This window comes from Nannobrachium achirus, assembly GCF_963921795.1.
Source record: "Nannobrachium achirus genome assembly, chromosome: 21".
Classification (NCBI taxonomy): Eukaryota; Metazoa; Chordata; class Actinopteri; order Myctophiformes; family Myctophidae; genus Nannobrachium; species Nannobrachium achirus.
Window position 1 is genome coordinate 4,740,984 of NC_137828.1, and position 21,532 is coordinate 4,762,515.

General features: G+C 43.3%; 1 protein-coding gene across 1 annotated transcript in view; it reads left to right on the top strand.

The window, feature by feature from the left end:
* Nucleotides 1–21,532, top strand: part of pxdc1b (PX domain containing 1b) — a 44,916-nt gene that overhangs the window by 15,584 nt on the left and 7,800 nt on the right. Inside the window, exons 2-3 of the mRNA XM_080751515.1 lie at nucleotides 17,221–17,312; nucleotides 19,509–19,626. Of these exons, the coding sequence (XP_080607641.1) occupies nucleotides 17,221–17,312; nucleotides 19,509–19,626 (210 nt within the window). The remainder of the gene's footprint in view (nucleotides 1–17,220; nucleotides 17,313–19,508; nucleotides 19,627–21,532) is intronic.

Sequence of the window (21,532 nt, forward strand, 5' to 3'; positions counted from 1 at the left end):
TACTCGAGTTGTGACCCATACAAATTGGTCTGTGACCCACAAATGTGTCTCGACCCACTGTTTGGGAAACTACCCGAGGAAATGGCCCACAAATAATAGCTACATGACATCAATTACTATCGCTGTTATTTTCCCATTGAAATACATGTCAAATTGTTCATTCAGAGTATTTTGTCTGAATAATACTTTCTGAATATTTCCTTTCATAGCATTGACTGGGAGGAGGAGGAGGAAGAAGTCTAGGTGTGTGCTGGAGCGAGGGCTTGTAGAGTCTGCGTCATCATCTGAAGAGGAGGACGGTGAAGATTATGTGGCTCTGCTGTTAGGTAGGTTCCTATGCTGTCCCATAACTTGTGTTCCACCCCCATCCACACAGCAGCTGTTTGAGTCACGTCAGCTGAGGTCTTGGTACAATTTATAATAGAGGAGATGCATTTGAATAGTACACCTCCATATAAAGTGGCCACCAGGACTAAACCGAAAAGCATGAATCACTCATCCTGCACTATGAGGGAATCTATTTAGTAAATAACTATCCATGGTGATTCAGAAGGAAACATTGTTTTATTATTTTGTGTGTTACTTCAGCTAACCTCTGATGCCTGAAAAATGACTAGTCGGTGGGTCAAATTCATTGTCCAGGCGTAAACCTTATGCTGTGAACAAGCAGATTTCATTTTAATTCTAATTATGATTTTACTTTACCAGGCCATGGCATGGACTTAGCTGGGAGCCGACAGGACCATGGAGACAGCAAAGTACCCCGCAGATCCAACCAGTGGAAGACCCCAGGTCTCCGGCAGTCTTCTGAACTGACTTCCAATAACTGTTCCAATAACTGTCATTACTGCACTGCCACCAAAGTGCCCTTACACAGAATACACACCTCTTCGAAAACTTGGATCTCCAAAGGATTTTGTGCCTTTTTCACTTTAGTGCCTCTGCGCTCTACAGTGTTTTATAATGTGTCGATATTGTATTTGTGTTAAAAGTGAAGCGTTTGGTCATGCTTCACACATTGTCACTGTTGTGCTTCACATGACAACACAATCTGTATGTAATGGTAAGACTGAATTCATTTTCCAGTGGATTCCTCGCAACCTGCATCAGTGAAACCACACTTGGAATTTCCCAGAATTGCACCTTTCTAGTTTTATGCAATGTTGATGAATTACATGGGACCACAATGAAGCAAGTCACCAGGACATGTTTTGTTATCCATTTAGCTGAAGTGTAATGGTATGTTATATTTCTGTTTACACAGTGTTTAATCAATCAACACAGATTTTTAAACCAGGGACCAACAATCTTCTACTGAGAACCCACTGTTGAAAACCTGTTTTATTTCAATGTCTGAAGGACAAAATGTTTTACACTGCAGTGGTGTAATAAAAAAATAAATCCACCATAGAACTCTTTAGTTATTCTTTGTCAGAATATAATGGTAGTCCTGATGTTTTGATTCTGTGACATCATATTGCACTTGCTAATTGTCCATCCTCTTGTGTCAGTTACGGGATAGACTGCTGCTGTTAAAAATATGAAATGTTGTCAAAGACTTCCCAAAGAAGTAACATTTCAACATTACAGGAAACAAAGTGTAGATATACAGTATGTGACTGTCTATAGGCCTACTTTGACCTCAGTGGGGCTGCATTTTTTGGATTGCCCACTGAAGTAAAATAAATTCAAAAATAGTTATGCAGTGTGACAGAAGATGACATTTCTATTATGTCTAGACATTTATGCACTTGTGTCTAACAAAACAAATACAAGTAGAATTGTCTGTGGAATGAACAGCACATTTATTTAATTGCAGGTTTTTGTGTGACCATGGTGACCAGTTTATCTTTTGACTACGTTTGTCACACAATGGTACATGAATATGTAAATATTTACCTCCTAAAATACAGCATGTCATGAAGAAAACTTGAGAGTAACCATTTCCATTATGACTGACTGAAAATATATACTTGATGTTTAACCAGTTGAACCCCAGCATCCCTATTCTGGGGGGAACATTATGTCTATAATAGCCTCTACTATATACAGGTATATATTTTTAATTCCTATATATTCTTTTAATTCCCTAACCCTACAACTTCTGTACTATGAAGCCTACATGATGACCCTCAGATTGTTGCTTGCAGCACTTCTTCAACAATGTTGGCATTTCTCTGCATCAACTGGGTGCCCAGGGGCCTGGCGGAGGACATTGGGGGAATCTGGCAGGTCGAAGAGCAGGCTGGGCTCTCACTGAAGAGTGTGACATTTGGTCAATCTGTGCCTGATAATAGACAAAGACAATCATATTCACATAGAGACAATTAATTTCCCACAAAGTAACTTATGTTCATAAAAATATAAATATTATGTGTGCAATGGGCAAACATCTCTCTTTCCCATACTTTGTTAATTATTATACTGTACAACCAATAGCCTACTTGGTACAGTAGCATTTACAAATCACATAAGCTTGAGTTACACTTTATAATTTGATGGTGTCATGTAGCAAAGAGCCGGTCTACAAGCTCACAGTTATTCCCAAAATTGGGAAAGCAGATTGAAAGAGCCCAAATGCAATTTTAGTAGTTGTTTTGTTACATAGAAATAATATAGTATATATAATTACAACATAATTGTACATGAACAGCCCATTCATGCACAATTCACCAAAGCAAATATAATTTAAATGTATTGACTTTACTTGTTGTAGCTTGAGTAAAACATACTTGTAAACACTGTGATAACTATGGTAGGCTCTGCCTGGCGTGCAGATATTTAGACTAAAATTGGCATATAGCCTACCAATATATCTGAACTGGACTAGTTTGATGCATCATCGCTACTAACTGATGTATGATAACTACTAAAGGGCTATAGCTAACATTATCGCTAACATAGTAACATTAGCTTCAGCTAATATGTTTTTTTTACATAAAGATTCACTCGGAAACATGCTGTTGCAACGTGTACACACACACACGCGCGCACGCACGCACACACACACACGCACGCACGCACGCACGCACGCACGCACGCACGCACGCACGCACGCACGCACGCACGCACGCACGCACGCACGCACGCACGCACGCACGCACGCACGCACGCACACACACGCACACACACACACACACACACACACACACACACACTGCGTATGGGGCTCGAATCGTGACACGGGGACGTTGGTGCGTGCGCGTGCACGCATTCGATTTTATCTGTGTTGTACTGAACGCATGGACTTCTCCTGTAGTTTTTCAATGGCATTTAATAGCATTACACGTAGGCGTCGCTGGCACGCGTAGCTGTGTGTCTTCATTTAAGTGGCCAGGCGGGTTACACGGGGACGCGTTTAATTAGGCGTTTGTGGCGAACGCATGTGTTAACGCACGCATACATCTTTTGGTCATGTGGCCATCATGCGTGAGACGACACGGTCAAATGCAGCGCCGCCATGAACTGTACGCGTGATTGACTTGTTGCTCTGCTCTGGGACGCACGTGTGAGCTGTGTGCCACCCATTTGATTCTCAGCGCTAAACCTGCGTGTGTGTGTGTAGACGTGTATATCAAATAAAACATCCATCCAGAGTCTGGATTCCAGACGTTCATGCGAGCATGCGTTGGTCTGTCACTGTGGGCTGCATGCTCTCTGTGCTCCTTAGGGCTGGCGTAGCAAATTTGCTTTATAGGCCTATTTGAATTGAGATAAAATACAGACCCTCAAGGACCACCGCGGTGGTCCTTTGGTGAGTTGGTGGTCCTGGTGGTCCTGACTGATTGAGACTATACATATTTCGTTAATTTATTTATATTTATTTATTTAACTGTTTGTTTTGTTTGGTGTTCCTAAGTTGAGCCCTTCGGAATGGCTGCCTTCTGGTTATGTTGTCAGTTAAATTGCTTTATTTATTATTAGTTTAGTTCTGTTCAGTTATGTTGTGTTTAGACCTTTATTTCGTTATTTGTTTGTTTTGTTTAGTTATTAATTTCAGCTCTGAGCAGCGGCCTTTTCTTCGTCACAATTTATAAGATCGGTGAGTAGGCCTACAGCCTCCTAGCCTTTAACTGTTAGCAATATATACCCAATGGCCAACGTAGAATGTAGTCATCTTGGTCTCTTGTGATCTTATCATTTATTTATAAATGTATTTTATTTAATTTCAGCTGCTTGCTGTCTGATTGAATTATTCGCCGGAGCGAGCGGGCGGTGCGGCCTCTTGCGCCCAGCGCTGGATTTTTGGGACTCTCCAGAGAGAGAGAGAGAGAGAGAGAGAGAGAGAGAGAGAGAGAGAGAGAGAGAGAGAGAGAGAGAGAGAGAGAGAGAGAGATCGTTTTGCTCGCTGTGTATGAAAGGCTCTCTCTCTCTCTCTCTCTCTCTCTCTCTCTCTCTCTCTCTCTCTCTCTGTGTTTCAAATGGATGATACGCACGGAGCGAGGAGCGGAGAGAGATAGAAAGGGAGAGAGAGGAGAGAGGAGGGGGGGGGGGGGTGTAGACAGACAGATACGTGGTTCTCCTCCTAGTCTCGCCGCTGTTTTAATTATTAGCTTCCAATACTACATTATAGGCCTCTTAATGTAAGGCTACTGCAGCCATGTATTTCATGAGGAGAGCTGGAGAATGGAGAAAGATCAGGGCATTATTACGCAGCGGTCCAGCGGACAGATCACTAGTAGGCTAATATTGCTGTTAAATAGTGTGTTATTTGTCTAATTTGTTAAATTGTCATGATGAGGCAATGCCCAGTGCTCAAATCCACAGTAAAACGAAACAGCTGCGAGCCTGTGACCACTTGTCGCGCTCGTTACACCTCCGTGGTTGCCCTGCGCTAAAAAAGTTGAGATTTCATTCATAGATTCCTCACGCATAACTGCCAAGTAGGCCTATAGGGAATTTAAACATCCCACGAACAAGCTGTGGGTTTGTTTCTTTCTCTCTGTCGTTCTTAATCTTGTTCGCTTTCGCTCTCTTTTTCTCACTCGATCAGGCTATCTCTCTCTCTCTCTCTCTCTCTCTCTCTCTCTCTCTCTCTCTCTCTCTCTCTCTCTCTCTCTGTGTGTGTGTGTGTGTGTGTGTGTGTGTGTGTGTGTGTGTGTGTGTGTGTGTGTGTGTGTGTGTGTGTGTGTGTGTGTGTGTGCCGATCATCATCATAGATTCAGAGCCTAATAACTAATATGTAGGCCTACTGGTAGCCTATTTGCTCCGCCTAAAAATAAACACGGAATGCATGCCAAAAGTGATGCCTAATCAATGGTTGTTGTGATAATTGATTTGGGTGCACGGTGGTCGCCCGCAGTGAGTGCACCTCAGGCTGGCTGTGCATGCATTCAATTATCATTATGCATTACTGTCTGAAAAGTCATCCAATAAACTGAATAAAGACTACTATGTGAATTGTGAATAACCCTTTACCTTATACTGTCACTGCCGGCCTGCCGCTGTGATGTGATGTGATGCATTTTGAAGGTCCATGAAGAAGTAATCCGTTATTTGGGGTGACCAGAATGCAGGATAGACTATCATTAGTTGGCTGACTGAGAATATAATGCCACAATGGTTTAAGTTATCTAATGTAACTTTGAGAAGCGCAGAGCTGGTCCATTCAGACCAGCTGCGGGACTGCTGCGCTAATTGGGTTAACTCGTTGACCCTATAGCAGGCGCGTACGCTTCATTAAGGCGAAAAGGCCGTCGCCTTACATTTATTCTGTAGAAAATGTTAAAAATAGCCCCCAAAGCACCCCCAAGCACCCAAAAGGCCCTGCTAATTTCAAGAATGTCTCTCAACCCCCCTTGCACACTCGCTGGGGAAGGCAGCCAGCCAGTTCTTTGGGATGTAAATTGCTTCTCCTCGCCTTTTGTTCCTGTGCGTCTTTTGTTATAATGGTGTTACAGGGCAGGGGAGGAGATTTTGGGCCATTATCACCTCTACCTGGCTGAAAGGTGGGCTACTGTATAAAACAGGCTCTCAGACTAGCCTTGATTCATTACTGACTGAACTCCAACATGGGACCACCAGCTAAGAAGAAGTTCACCCGCTCCAGTTCACCGCCGCCAGCAAAAGCAAGCCGCCTTCTGAAGACCTCCCTGCCGCCGCTTTGGAGCCGCCTTCGCCACCTTCCGAAGACCTGCCTATAGGGCCTATAGGCCTAGGCCTACTTGCGCTATTCGATTTATAATTGAAAAATGGAAATGCAATGACAGTAGGCCTATTAATTCATTTATCTATCTGTCTGTCTGTCTGTCTGTCTGTCTGTCTGTCTGTCTGTCTGTCTGTCTGACAGACAGACAGACAGACAGACAGACTGATCATTTTCCCATTGCACACGAGAATTCAGCACCGCAGGCAGCCCCTCATCACAGACAGCGTGTTAAAAGTGGTTGCACTTACAGACTTACTTGCGTATATGAGACAGAAATGGGCCTCTAATATTTGACAATTTGGCCAATGTTTAATTTGTCACGTTAGAAATGTTCAGATACTGCTCTATAGACCCAACCTGTGGGTCCCAACCCACAGGTTGAGAACCACTGGTATAGCTTTCAATGGATCAATTATGCGCGGTCATTATTTGCTTTCAAGGAAAAACAAACAATAGATGTGTGAATTACGCCGGTCATTAGCTCCTGCTGTGACATCAAATGAATATGGTCCACCAATTAAGGTTCAAAGCAAAGGCAATTGTGGTGATCGAGGATTTCGGTGTCTGGAGGTTTATGAGTGGAGTTTTTTTTTTTTTTTTTTTTTGTGGGGGGGGATTCGACAAGAGATGACTATTTTCTGAGGAGTTGCTCACAGAGTCAGATAAAAGGAAAGTGCCACTGGAGTGAGGAGAAATATTGTATGTATCCTATAGGCTATGCCTAAAATAGAATATTGCAGGCCAAATCGTGGCAAATGGAGACGTTTTACGCGCAGCGAAAGCCTGGGCTGCGAGGAGAGATTGATAGAGCAGAGAGGGAGGGCGAGAGGAGAGACAGCCAGGTTAAGATAGAGAGAGACGTTGAATATACATTAATATCTTGCTAAACTAAGTATAGGCTCTATATAATTTGTCTGGTTTATTGCAGGGTTTAACGCCGCTGGTTTTATTTTTTGATCGCCCGTTTCCGACCGCGATAAGCGCCGCAATTTTGCTGGGGTGCACTGTTGATTTGTATACATTTGAAAACTTGAATTGGGACCAACATTGTGCATCAGTAGGCCTATACCGTTGTTATACCTACATTTTTATGTTAATAATCATTCATAATTCTATTGTTTTTTTGTTTTACCGTGGAGTAAATCTCATGTCTATACTTTGAAAGAAATATGCCAGTTCAGCTGTGAAAGATCACATCTTAAGCCTGGACTTTGTTTAATTTGGTTTCTAATTTAGTGCGTAGACAAAACGATATAAGATAATACAATGTATAAAAAGCATATAAGTAAAGTGTCCCTCTGGGATGAAAGCTGCTGTTGGATGTTTTCTGTCTGGCATCATAACTTAGTTTCGAATACCGTTATGTGGTAGATGTGCGCACAGTGTGTGTTGGGTCACAGGGGACGGGGACGGTGGGAGAGAATTAGAAATTAGTAAAACAGACATTCATTGAGAATTTGAGAAAAGGCCTTCTGAATGTTGATGGGTTTTTGGAGAGCTGTCCAAGAGCCCCAAATTACGCATGAACGAGAAGTAAGCTGCGTTTCAGAGAGAGAGAGAGAGAGAGAGAGAGAGAGAGAGAGAGAGGCCGCCGCTGCAACCCATTTTGTGCCCGACTGCGCGCTTTTTCAATGCACCACCCACATATCAAATGAATTAAACAGAGCAGGCATCACAACCATTAATCTGGCATCACGCATGCTTGCTTGCATGCATGCATGCATGCCGTGATTATTTTTAGGCGGCGAAAATATGAGTTATTATGATGATCATGATTCTTTTTTCTTTTTCTCTCATTTTTTGGTGCACTTTGGCACAACCATTGCTCTACACAGAATGGAAACGACAGTTACCAGACTACCAGTAACTACTCATCGACAGAGGGAGAGGTTCATATGGATACAGCCAAAAGCGACCTTATAGTTGACAGCGCCATGCAGCCGTTAACTGCTGCTGCTTATTTATTTAGGAAAAGAAACAAATGACAGAAAGAGAGAGAGGGAGAGAGCGATCGATCCACTCAGAGTTCATTTAGGCCTACGTGTATATTCGTTTTTCCAGAGGGGCGATTTGGTTGCAGCAATAGGCCTACATAACTTAGCGCAAATGTGTGCATGTGCGTGTGCGTGCGTGTGTGTGTCAGTGTGTGCGTGTGTGTCCAGAAACGTTTTGGAAACGCCACCTTAATTGTCTTCTTGGCTTGCGATCATAAATAGCCTACGAATAACGAAACCACAGCAAAATATCCTTCATCAGATAAATTAAGGGGACTGGAGTAAAGGGATATAAGAAATTGTCCATTTTAGAAGTAGGCCTATTTAAGCCTTTTTAAGCACTTGTATATGGAGCGATTGGAGCCTATTAGGCTATCTTATAGGCCCATGGGCCGCCAGGCGCACACATATGGATTGTTTATGTGATGATGATAATGATATAGGAATAGGACTAATGCAACAGCGCGACAATAGGTGCATTTCATTGACCAATCTGATCTAAATAAAGACAGACAGACAGACAGACAGACAGACAGACAGACAGACAGACAGACAGACAGACAGACAGACAGCGTCGTGCACAACTGTGCGACTTGTCAGTAGCTATATATTCCATGTCCATCAGTTTTGGGCCGACGATAGGCTATCATTTGATAACAAGACAGACCCCAGCCAAACTGCGAAAAATTGCCGATCTACAAGCTCACAACGAGGTGTGTCTACAGACTACACAACATGCATGCTTGCGAGTTTGCAGATCTGGTGAGCTACCCCAAGGCATACTATAAAGCTTTGATTAGATTAGATTAAATAAGCCATGTCACAGTGACCCATTGTAATTTGGCAACTTTTTTGAGCCTATTGTTAAATCAAGTAGGCGTATAGACTATATTTATTGCTCCTAATAATTAACAAATTAAGCCAGCAATATAGCCTACATTACAGCTACGTGATTTCATCTGTTCTGTAGGATATTATTCAATCATTAATGCGGGGAATGGCGCGTCGTTGCTGTCCGTGGCTCCCCGGGGCTCCGGTGGGCCTGGCAGGCTGGCCCAGGTGCCCACTGAACGGCGGGGTGACAAGCGGTGGTCCGCGGGGCCGGGGGACCACTGGATGAAGCTCCGATGCTGCCTGGGTGTTGGCGCCGCCTCGGTGGACGCACAAAGCCTTATTTCTCGGTCAATTCTCAAGGGATTTTTCTAATTTTAAGTACTGTATATCTGTGAAGTGTCTGAATACAGTGTATATAGGCCTAAATGTTTTAATTGTCCCTCCATCAAACCATCAAGCTTGAAGTACAGGAATAATACTAGGCCGTTACAAGATTGCGTTGAGAGAGAGAGAGAGAGAGAGAGAGAGAGAGAGAGAGAAAGAGAGAGAGAGAGAGAGAGAGAGAGAAAGAGAGGGAGAGAGAGAGAAAGAAAGAAAGAAAGAAAGAAAGAAAGAAAGAAAGAAAGAAAGAAGAAAGAAAGAGAGAAAGAGAGATGGGGGGAGATGCACATAAACTCATTCCTTTTTTTTCTTCTTCTTCTTCCACCCCTATGAACTGCCGCTCTACGCACAGCTGAATCGTTCGCTTATAGAAGCAGCGGCCGCGCATTGCTTTTGCAAAAATAGAAGGGCTTTTTTTTTCCAGTCAGTGCCATCCTTTTTTTTTTTTTTACATGACGGGTCACGCGTACCATAGTGGAACCATAGTGGACATTTACATGACGTGTCCACGCGTACCAATGCAGGGCAATCGTGTGCGCCGGAGTGCCACTGGAGCAGAACTAACGCATGCACACACGCATGCATATCTAAACAAAAACCATGCTGCACAAGATGCGTAGCAACGTTCAGAAGGCATTAAAAAAGCTTCATACACTGCGCACACACACGTCTCACACACACACACACACACACACACACACACACACACACACACACACACACACACACACACACACACACACACAGTGCAACACGTTAGGTAGCTAATCTTAGCCAGCAAACTGAATACAGCCCAGTATAATGTCTTCCAGTAACTTGCTATAAAGCAGTAAAAACGTTCATTATGACACATCATTTTCTAAAAGTCTGATGATGGATAGCTTACCTCAGAACCAGATATTCTGCTTTCGGTAGAGGTCAGAGGAGCGGAGTGGAGTAGCGAGTTGTTGGTTTTCTTTCATAACAGAGGCCCTGAGCATGCGCAGTGCATCGTTCTTTCTTCTTCGTTGGTGGCTTTTGCGAAGGGCCGTGGTGAGAGAGGCTGCCCCTGTATTATTGTCACAGGATTGGCTAGTTGTTTAGAGGCTAACTGCGACCCCTGCAGGTAATATAGAGACTAAATATTTAGTATGAATAACCAACCCATTGAAACTTGTCTAAAAAAAAAAAAAAAAAGTGACAGTAAAATTTTGACCAGATCTGGCCCAAAAAATGCTTATATCAGCTTTAACCTACACCTACACAGTAGATTTAACCCTTAATATAACCCTTTAACCCCTTAATATAACTCCCCTATTGTGATCTGAGACATAATATTATGTTTATAAACATGAGCCCGCCGCCCCTCCTTCTTGGACAGCGCCGTTGTTTTTTCTTTTTTTCCCCCCCCAGGTCATTAGCTCACGTGATTTTCTCGATCTCCGTTGGGATAGAATGGTGGTTTTGGCCGAGCATCGATCTCCCCGTGTGTTTCGCGTGCGCGATCCGCGCGCATAACGATCCATGCATATAGTCCAGGAGTGACTGAACAGTCGATGTGTCCACTTTGGATAGCCTCACTCCAGCTCTGCTAGAGCTAACGTCCAAACAACAAGTGGGTGGGAGGAAGGAAGGCTGAAGAAGGAGAGGCCATGAGAGTCACTTCTGTTTCATGTCAGAGCAGCCACGAGCCACCGATGGACGAGCGGTGACTAGGGAAGGTTAGACGATCGCAGATTTTCGGATCAAAATCATTTATTCCGGTTTTAATGACAAAGTCCGGGAAAGTACGGCGCGGCTGAGACTCCTTGCTGGGATGTGCGATATACTACGGTTTTAACATTAAGGGGCTCCCCGTGGCTTACAAAGTGTTAACATAGACTGATTTGTCCCAGTGATAGGAACAGAGTGCAGACTGCTCGTTACAAGCAGCAGGATTATTTGCCCAGATTCTCAGAGCTGTGAATAATGTGACCGTCTACTCTAGAGCCATTACCACCAGGAAGTACAGGCAGGAAACGGACGCTGACAGGAAATTGGAGAAAATACACTTAAAAGGGCTTCTAAAAGGAAACAATGTTTCCAACAACTAGCCCTGCCTGTAGGCTTAGTATCAGCCAGGTGGTTAGTGATGATTAGTGGATCATTAATGATTTGAATCCATTTTTTAATCATATTTGAACTAGGGATGCTCCAAAATAATCATATTTGAACTGGAGAGGAGTTGAGGCGTTATATATCTCGTTTGACCCGGTTCCACAGATAAATATTGTGTATTAGCCGATCTACAAGCTCACAACACCTCTGTCATCAGATCCCTGACCAGTGTTTGGTGAGGATGCATGGGACCAACAGTGTGCCTTGCAAGTCTGCATGTTTGTGACTTCCACCGTCGAGGGTGGGTGGGCACAGGGCAATTCTTTTATTGATCCTTGGCTTGTACTTTATTAGGTGTTTCTTGGTAGCACACGAAACGCCCCAAAACCAGGTGCACACATAGACATCAAAGGTGGCTTGAGCCCCTGCCCTTTTACCCGCCTGTAAAAAGTGCCCTCTCTCCAGACCATGAATGCAGTTTTCTCTGCAAATGCAAATGCCCTCTTTCCATGCCATACCTGCTCTCCTGAACTTGAACGCAGCATCTTGTGTTGAAAGAATTGCCCTCTCTGTGTAGAAATCCATGCCTTTTTTATGCTTAGTTTAGTGTGGTATCAAGAACTGAAAATAGCCGACCTCCAAGCTCACAACGTTGTGAGCTTGGAGGTCTGCTATTTTCAATATTTTCACCAAAAGGCCCTTTTAAAAATGTCAGCCCCTGCCTCTCTAATATGCTCTGCACATCCCTGACAGGAACAAGCAAAAGACTAAAAGAATGTCATTTCTTGTGAGGTCCCATGGAGATGATTACAGGGACAACAACCGGACCGCCTGCATGCTTAGTCTGAACACAAGTTCTGTCCTTCTGTTTCGTTTCCATTTGAGATGTAAAATATCACCGCTGTCGGGCAGAAACCTCTTATTCTAACTCTGTGTTTTTTTCATACATTTACGTCCTACTCTATCATACTGTAGCACAGGGACGTGCTGGCCATTGGGAAAAGCGGGACAACTCCCGAACGGCCGGTTCATTCCCGCGGTGCGAGGCGTTGTGTGCTTGTAGATCGGCTGTTTTCACTAGTTTAAATCATTTTTAAAATGGTTTTGGACAAGGTTTCCACCCGACAATGACGAAATATAACTCATGTAATTGGCCCACTGGCTTGTCACTTGTCATGATCTGAAATGGCAAATCTTTGAGTAGCAGCAGCGCTATAGGCGCACAATGAGAGCCTCTACAACTCTTTTTCCCGGGCTGAATCAAGGGCCCAGCACGTCCCTGCTGTAGCATCACACAGAAGCGTCAAAAGTAGCAGATCTCCAAGCTTGAAACACCAGGCACCAGACAACACTGAAACATCTCCTTACTTATTCACTTAGATTTAGTCACACTGCCCAAAATAAGAGCTCCCAAATCACACCACAATGAAACCTCTATTCTCTAAACACAACCATTTATCGCTGTATGTTGTCAGAGAAAAGCCATTCTAGTGGCGGTGTCTCCTTCCTTTGCCTGAAAAAACATGTTCACCAGAGGCATAAGAAACGATGTACAAGCCTGGGTTGGAGATAGTCGGGGGCGTTAGGGATATTTTGCGCTAATTAGTCTAAAAGTACAACATTTTGCACAGATGTAGCCCAGGGCATGCTCTAATGATTCAGCTAGGGCACCCGAGTCGGCGACCTTCGGGGTCGCCACAGCTCCAGAAAACACCCACAAAACTCTGAAAAGTGACGACTCATCACTTTTCATCACTAAACCATCCTTTTCTGGTGCCATTTATAGCCCAAGGAATGTTTTTTGTGCAAAACAAATGCTTGCAATGGATTCAGCATCATGACAAACCCCTAGTTAGACCCTAGTTTTCTGGGTATTTTCCTCCTGTATTGAAAGTCGATGGGAGCCCAACTTGATTTGGCCGCTGTGGTGACCCCGAATGTCGCAGACTCGGGTGCCCTAGCTAAATCATTAGAGCATACCCTGGGCTACATCTGTGCAAAATGTGGCGCTTTTAGACTAATTAGCACGAAATTACCATTCTATCTCCCTAACGCCCCCGACTAAGAGTTGATTTAAAGGACCTACACCATGAATTTTCACTTTTTCTATTTTAAAACCTTTTTTTGGGGTCCCACTGGCACCTTCTATCCTCACAAAGTCCTATTTCTGTACATTGTGTCTTTCTCTGGTTTTGGGAAGACAGAGATGAAAAGCTTTCCACAGGTTCTCAGAACAGTGCTGTTCTGAGAGTTGACGCATGTGACGTCACACGCGTTTCCCGTTTTTTTTTCAGAGTAAAAAAAAAATAAATTTTTTTTTTCAAAATTTTTTTTTTTCAAAACTTTTTTTTTCAAAACTTTTTTTTTTCAAAACTTTTTTTTCAAAACTTTTCAGCAAGAGCCGCTGATACAAACGACCTACGGCCTGGTCGCGACTTAGGCCACGACTTGGAGGTCGTAGGTCCCGGTTCTGGAGGTTTTGCGCGATCTCGGTCGTAATTCAGCGACCTGGGAAGTCCGCGATCGAAACTCTACGCTTGCTAAGGGAAGGGACGCGAGTTTAGAAACTCTACGCTTGCTAAGGGAAGGAGCGCCGCGATCGAAACTCTACGCTTGCTAAGGGAAGGGACGCGAGTTTAGAAACTACGCTTGCTAAGGGAAGGAGCGCTCGTTTTCAACAGCGTCGGCAGGTTAGCTACTCAGTGTCGGCAGGTTAGGGTTAGGGTTAGGGTTAGGGTTAGGGTTAGGGTTAGAGTTGGGGTTAGGGTTAAGGTTAGGGTTAGAGTTAGAGTTGGGGTTAGGGTTAAGGATAGGTTTTGGTGCACCTCGCGCGGTCCAAGTGACTACAATGGAGCGCTTCCTACCTCCGGTTCAGCCAATCACAAGCTTCAAAAGGTTGAATAGCGCTGCTGCTCTAGAATATTCTGCAAAAAGACCTTTTAAATACGACCGCGGACTTCCCAGGTCGCTGAACAACGGCCCGATCGCGCAACAACGGCCCGGGGACGACCGAGGTGGCGCAACCACGGCCGGGGGTCGCGAAACTAGACCGGCCGCGACCTAACAAGTATGTACCGCGAACTACGACCTCCAGAACCGGGACCTACGACCTCCAGGTCGTGGCCTAGGTCGCGACCAGGCCGTAGGTCGTTCGTATCAGCGGCTGTCTCTCAAACTTTTTTCAAAAACTTTTTTTTTTTCAAAAACTTTTTTTTTCAAAAAACTTTTTTTTTCAAAAACTTTTTTTCAAAAAACTTTTTTTCAAAAACTTTTTTTTCAAAACACTTTTCAAAAAACTTTTTTTTTCAAAAACTTTTTTTTTTTTTCAAAAAACTTCTTTTTTTTTCTGGAAAAACCCCACTAGATGCGCCCCTGAGCAAACAGAGGCCGTTTTGGTATTGCAGCTGGAGAGCCTCATTATAGTAGAGCTAGAACAAACAAAAAGAATGGTCAGAGTGTTTGTTGAGGGTTAAAACCTGTCTAAGACTCAATTTTGAGCATATATTTATACAAAAAATATAGTTTTAAAAGCATGGTGTAGGCCCTTTAATGGCCTCATCAGTCAACACTCATCACAACCAGTGTTGCCATTTCGTGCTCGTTATAAGCAACTTTTGTTGGCTTGTTCTTCTGTAACGTTGCTTGTAAATATTGCTAGTTGAGGGTTTTGAGGGTTTAGTTTCTATAGTGTAATTGCTTATTTGGGTCTTCATTGGCCCTCAAACATTTTCATGGCTTGTTTCTCTCGCATTCTCTGGCAACGCCGATCACAAACTCCCAGGCCGTGATGTCATCATTGTGTGCCGTTGATAAATGGACGAGACTGTGAGGTTTTACTTTCAGAGCTGTCTGGTGTCCTCACAGACACAGAGCTTCTATCTCTCAGCAGCTCTCTGTGCTTACATTAGTTTGTAGCTTCACAATAAGACAGAGAACCACTTTGTTCAACAACCTCTGAGTCATCGCTAAAAGTGTTGGTCATTTCCTGTGGGCTAGCGTTCTGCAGCCTGACCCTAAACGATGCTGTGATGTTGAGTAATGTAAGGCTCATATTGCGTGTCATAACTATTAAGGGGGGCTCAGTGGAGGGCAAATCTCTGCCAGGAGGAGGCTGGCCTCCACTAACCCCGCCCCCAGCATTGTGTCAGTGTGGTGCATGTGAGGACATTGTTCTGGCGTTGTGTGTGCACACAAGGTTGCTTACAGTATATGGGGCTTTGGGCTTATTTGTAAATATTGGTAGCTTTTTGGGGTGGCTTATTTCTAAGGTGTAGTAGCTTATTGGGGCTTGCTTCCAAAGTTTTGTGCCACGGAGTGCCGTACCAGATTTGCGTTGTTAGGATTCGCGCCGCAAAGTGGTGTGAGCTTGTAGATCTGCTACGCGTTGATCGGCAAACGTGTTAATTTCTCTTTTGGGTTCTCGAGGCGAAAATGTTCGTGAACCACCGGTCTATTACAGCCACTGCTATTGCACTTCCGCTTTTAACCAAAGATAACTTTAATAGTTTATCATGAATATTGTAGTCTCAATACAGTATTGTTAATAAAGGTTAGTGCATTCATTCTACAGGTTTAGCAGCAACCTTTTAGAAGAGGAGTGGTCTGTTCAACACATTCTGGTGTTTCCTGACTCCTTGGAAGCAAAGGTCACACCGATATAGTTCTTCTTGTGTCGTATGCTTTTTGTAAAACTGATTCAGGATTATACAGTCGGGGGAGGCTTACTGTAGCCTGATAAACCACTCTGTTGCAGAATTCAATTTCATTTTCAGTTAGCGGAATGAAAGTGAGAAAGATTTCCACGACCAGGTATATATTTTTGTCAAGCTTGTTCTTGAGGTCGAGGGTTCCCGCGGCCCCCCCAAAATAATCATATTTGAACTGGGGACCCCCCACACCCTGACAAGCACTTGGAATTGTAGTAGTCCAGTAATTTTAGGCCAAAATTAGGCTAAACCTAAAACAAATTGCAATAGTAGCAAACTCAACTGATTTTGTATCCTCAATATGTCCTTATGTTTAAAAAGTCCCAAGGAATCCCACCAGGGGAAAGTTTTGAAAACGACCTACCTACCTTCACTTCACTACACTATAAAGGAAAAAATGACTCCCAAAAAATCTGCTTTAAGTGGGATGTGAGGGGTCAAACTAGGGGTTTTTAATTATTCTGAATCTATTGCAAGCATTTGTTTTGCATGAAAAACATTCCTTGGGCAAGAAATGGCCCCTCAAAACGATGGTTTAGTGATTTTCACAGTTGGGGTCCGTTTTTAGCCCAAGGAATGTTTTTCATGCAAAACAAATGTTTGCAATGGATTCAGAATAATTAAAAACCCCTAGTTTGACCCCTCACATCCCACTTAAAGGAGATTTTTGTTGGGAGTCATGTTTTCCTTTATAGTGTAGTGTAGTAAGTGAAGGTAGGTAGGTCGTTTTCAAAACTTTCCCCTGATGGGATTCCTTGGGACTTTTTTTCCCTCACTAAGGACATAATGAGGATACAGAATCAGTTGAGTTTGCTACTATTGCAATTTGTTTTAGGTTTTTTCATATAACGACTGGACTATTATAGGCATTACATTTAGTTTGACTCTGTTCCACAGATATAAATATTGTGAAAATCGCCAAAGTTACGTAAGGGTTTGTATGGGAACAAATATCTCAGTAAATACTGAATCAATCAACTTCTGGGGTGAAACACAGAAAGCTTGAATAGACGTTGAATTCACCCCAAACATGCTTGAAAGTGAAATGTCCCTTAAAGTTGTGTATCTTTGTTTGTTCCAGGACTGGTGAAGATTAAAGAAGCGAGTGACATGGAGATGAAGTTAAATGAGGTGGAGAGGCTGCTGAAGAATGCCATCACCATGCCATTGAAGGTTGGTTCATTCTCTATCACCATGTTATATTAGAATGCCATCACCATGCCACTGAAGGTTGGTTCACTGACCCACTATCACCATGTTATATTAAAGCAATAAGCCACAAGAGGCGAGTGGTTACCGGGGGAGTATACACCGGCTGAGAGGCGCTGGGAAACACGAGGCGCAGCCGAGTGTTTCCGACCCTCTCAGCCGGTGTATACTCCCCCGGTAACCACAAGCCTCGCGTGGCTTATTGCTTTTCTAAAACGGTCACAATAATTGCAACATGAAAATCATAGCATTGCATTATTTAAAGAAAAAAGTACACTTCTCCGCCACCAGGAAGAGACATTTCCTTGCGTTTACCAGTCACATCCAGGAATGGAACTTACGGAAGGCAGTGTCTGTTTACAAAGTCACGCCATTCTTTTTGCCAAAAAAATAGGGAAACAACACTTGTGTTAGATCAGTCTCATGTTAAGAACCATATTCGATCCATACACATGTTTATTTTCATCCAGATTTAGCTGCTATGTGGGTGAACAAAACATCAAAAACGCTAGCATAGCAACCTAACAGCCGAGTGGTGCCTGGAGAATAGAGGGCGCTTGTTGCCTTTACAAGCCCCGCCCGGAGCCATTCAGTCACTGTCCTATGCATGTGGGCGGTGCTTAGAAGCACCCGCACGGCAGGATTTGAGAGGAAATCAAACGCTCGCTTCTCTAGTTCAGCCTCACGGCACAGTGGAAAGAAATAACGCACCTGGCTTTGATATAAACTGATTCAAGGTGTGGGTTACAGTCTCAGGTATACCATGGCAACCAGCCAATCAAAATCAAGGAATGGAACTAGCCGTTTTAGAATAGAATGTATCACCATGCCACTGAAGGTTGGTTCATTCTCTATCACCATGTTATATTAGAATGCCATCACCATGCCACTGAAGGTTGGTTCATTCTCTATCACCATGTTATATTAGAATGTATCACCATGCCATGGAAGGTTGGGTCATTCTCTATCACCATGTTATATTAGAATGTATCACCATGTTATATTAGAATGTATCACCATGTTATACTAGAATGTATCACCATGCCATGGAAGGTTGGTTCATCACTCACCCATACCACCTCACACATCTTATCACTGTTGCTCTTAATCATGCATGGACTTCTGGCACCTCGCAAGTCTAACCATGTTGGACATGGTGTCATGATATCAGGGCTAAATTCAGCCTTGTGTGATTATTTCACATCATATTACTACTTACTATTTACTACTAGGAACATAATGCCCCCACAATGTGTCATGGTTCTCTAGATACAATGGCCTCACAAACGTAAGCATTCATCATACTTCAATCATTCATTGTCTCCACCAGGCTGAAACATTCTGGGCCCTGGGTACTTTGACTATTGAAAAATAGCAGATCTACAAGCTCACAGCGCGGCACTCAGTGCCACGTTGTGAGCTTGTAGATCTGCTATTTGATATGTATTTGGCCACGGACCCCCATCTCAAAATATTTGGTTCCAGGGACCCCCCAGAAGCAAAATATGACTTACAAATGTTCGCTTAAAAAATATTATATTCAAAGATTTGCACCCATTTTCACGACTTTTCAATAGCAAAAGTAACTATGGGCCCTAGTAACTCAGTCCCACTTTTCCCCCCCTTGTGACGCCCCTGTGTATGGTCGAGACTATGTTTTGCCCCCTGTCTGTCCGTCCGTCCGTCCGTCCGTCCGTCCGTCCCTCCATCCGTCCTGTGTCTGTCCGTTGGCCAATTCAGAACCTCATGCCCCACATTTTCACATGGGCCTGTTCTAGCGCCACCATGAGGCAGACTTTTGCAAAACAAATTTTTGGACGGTACTCCTACAGACTTTGTCCAAAAATCGCGCACATCGGTAGAGAGTATCTCTACAGTCATGTGATCGACATGGATCTGTCCGATTTTCCATATTCCATCCTGATTGGCTGAGATTGGCTTCCAAAGTTTTCAGGATTGGTCCGTTTTGATTAATTCCTTCAAACCTTTATTCTTTCAGTCTTTTCAGTTTAGTTTAGTTTAGTTTAGTTTATAGCAAAACACACATAAAAGAACTACAACTCCCCCTTGAGTTTATAAACAGGTGCAGAGCCTTGTGTGCAGGGGAACATGTATATTTCACATACACTAATAGTACTGTAAACCCTTCTCTCTCCACAGTACTCCAGGTCGGAGGTGATGCTGACGTTCTTCGAGCGGTCGCCCCTGGACCAGGTGCTGCGGAACGACAAGGTCCACCGAATACAGCCCTGTTTCCAGAGTCCTATCAAGATATCAGGTAGAGAACCATGAATACAGCCCTGTTTCCAGAGTCCTATCAAAATATCAGGTAGAGAACCATGAATACAGCCCTGTTTCCAGAGTCCTATCAAGATATCAGGTAGAGAACCATGAATACAGCCCTGTTTCCAGAGTCCTATCAAGATATCAGGTAGAGAACCATGAATACAGCCCTGTTTCCAGAGTCCTATCAAGATATCAGGTAGAGAACCATGAATACAGCCCTGTTTCTAGAGTCCTATCAAGATATCAGGTAGAGAACCATGAATACAGCCCTGTTTCTATAGAGTCCTATCAAGATATCAGGTATAGAACCATGAATACAGCCCTGTTTCCAGAGTCCTATCAAGATATCAGGTAGAGAACCATGAATACAGCCCTGTTTCCAGAGTCCTATCAAGATATCAGGTAGAGAACCATGAATACAGCCCTGTTTCTAGAGTCCTATCAAGATATCAGGTAGAGAACCATGAATACAGCCCTGTTTCTATAGAGTCCTATCAAGATATCAGGTATAGAACCATGAATACAGCCCTGTTTCCAGAGTCCTATCAAGATATCAGGTAGAGAACCATGAATACAGCCCTGTTTCCAGAGTCCTATCAAGATATCAGGTAGAGAACCATGAATACAGCCCTGTTTCTATAGAGTCCTATCAAGATATCAGGTATAGAACCATGAATACAGCCCTGTTTCCAGAGTCCTATCAAGATATCAGGTAGAGAACCATGAATACAGCCCTGTTTCTATAGAGTCCTATCAAGATATCAGGTATAGAACCATGAATACAGCCCTGTTTCTATAGAGTCCTATCAAGATATCAGGTATAGAACCATGAATACAGCCCTGTTTCTATAGAGTCCTATCAAGATATCAGGTAGAGAACCATGAATACAGCCCTGTTTCTATAGAGTCCTATCAATATATCAGGTATAGAACCATGAATACAGCCCTGTTTCTATAGAGTCCTATCAAGATATCAGGTAGAGAACCATGAATACAGCCCTGTTTCTATAGAGTCCTATCAAGATATCAGGTAGAGAACCATGAATACAGCCCTGTTTCTATAGAGTCCTATCAAGATATCAGGTATAGAACCATGAATACAGCCCTGTTTCTATAGAGTCCTATCAAGATATCAGGTATAGAACCATGAATACAGCCCTGTTTCTATAGAGTCCTATCAAGATATCAGGTATAGAACCATGAATACAGCCCTGTTTCTATAGAGTCCTATCAAGATATCAGGTATAGAACCATGAATACAGCCCTGTTTCTATAGAGTCCTATCAAGATATCAGGTATAGAACCATGAATACAGCCCTGTTTCTATAGAGTCCTATCAAGATATCACGTAGAGAACCATGAATACAGCCCTGTTTATATAGAGTCCTATCAAGATATCAGGTACAGAACCATGAATACAGCCCTGTTTCTATAGAGTCCTATCAAGATATCACGTAGAGAACCATGAATACAGCCCTGTTTATATAGAGTCCTATCAAGATATCAGGTACAGAACCATGAATACAGCCCTGTTTCTATAGAGTCCTATCAAGATATCAGGTATAGGACTGTGAGGTGTGGTTTGGTCCAGCATGATGATTGATAACATTGAATGACAGACAGATAGAACACTATTAGTACTATGCAGAAGATATCATCAAAGTCGTAAAAGACAGAAATGTCGGGGGGAGGTAAGGATAGGCTTTGTTTTCTTTTACCGGTTTCGAGTAGCTGCCGCCTCTAAGTGGCTTTTCAGTGCTGTTTTAAAGGAAGCAAGGGATTTACACTCCTTTATGGCCTTCGGTAGGGCGTTCCACATTTTAGCGGCATAGCAGCAGAACACATTTGACCCTTTTTTTTGTGCCAAATCTGGGTTTGACGTGATCTGTGGAGCTGCA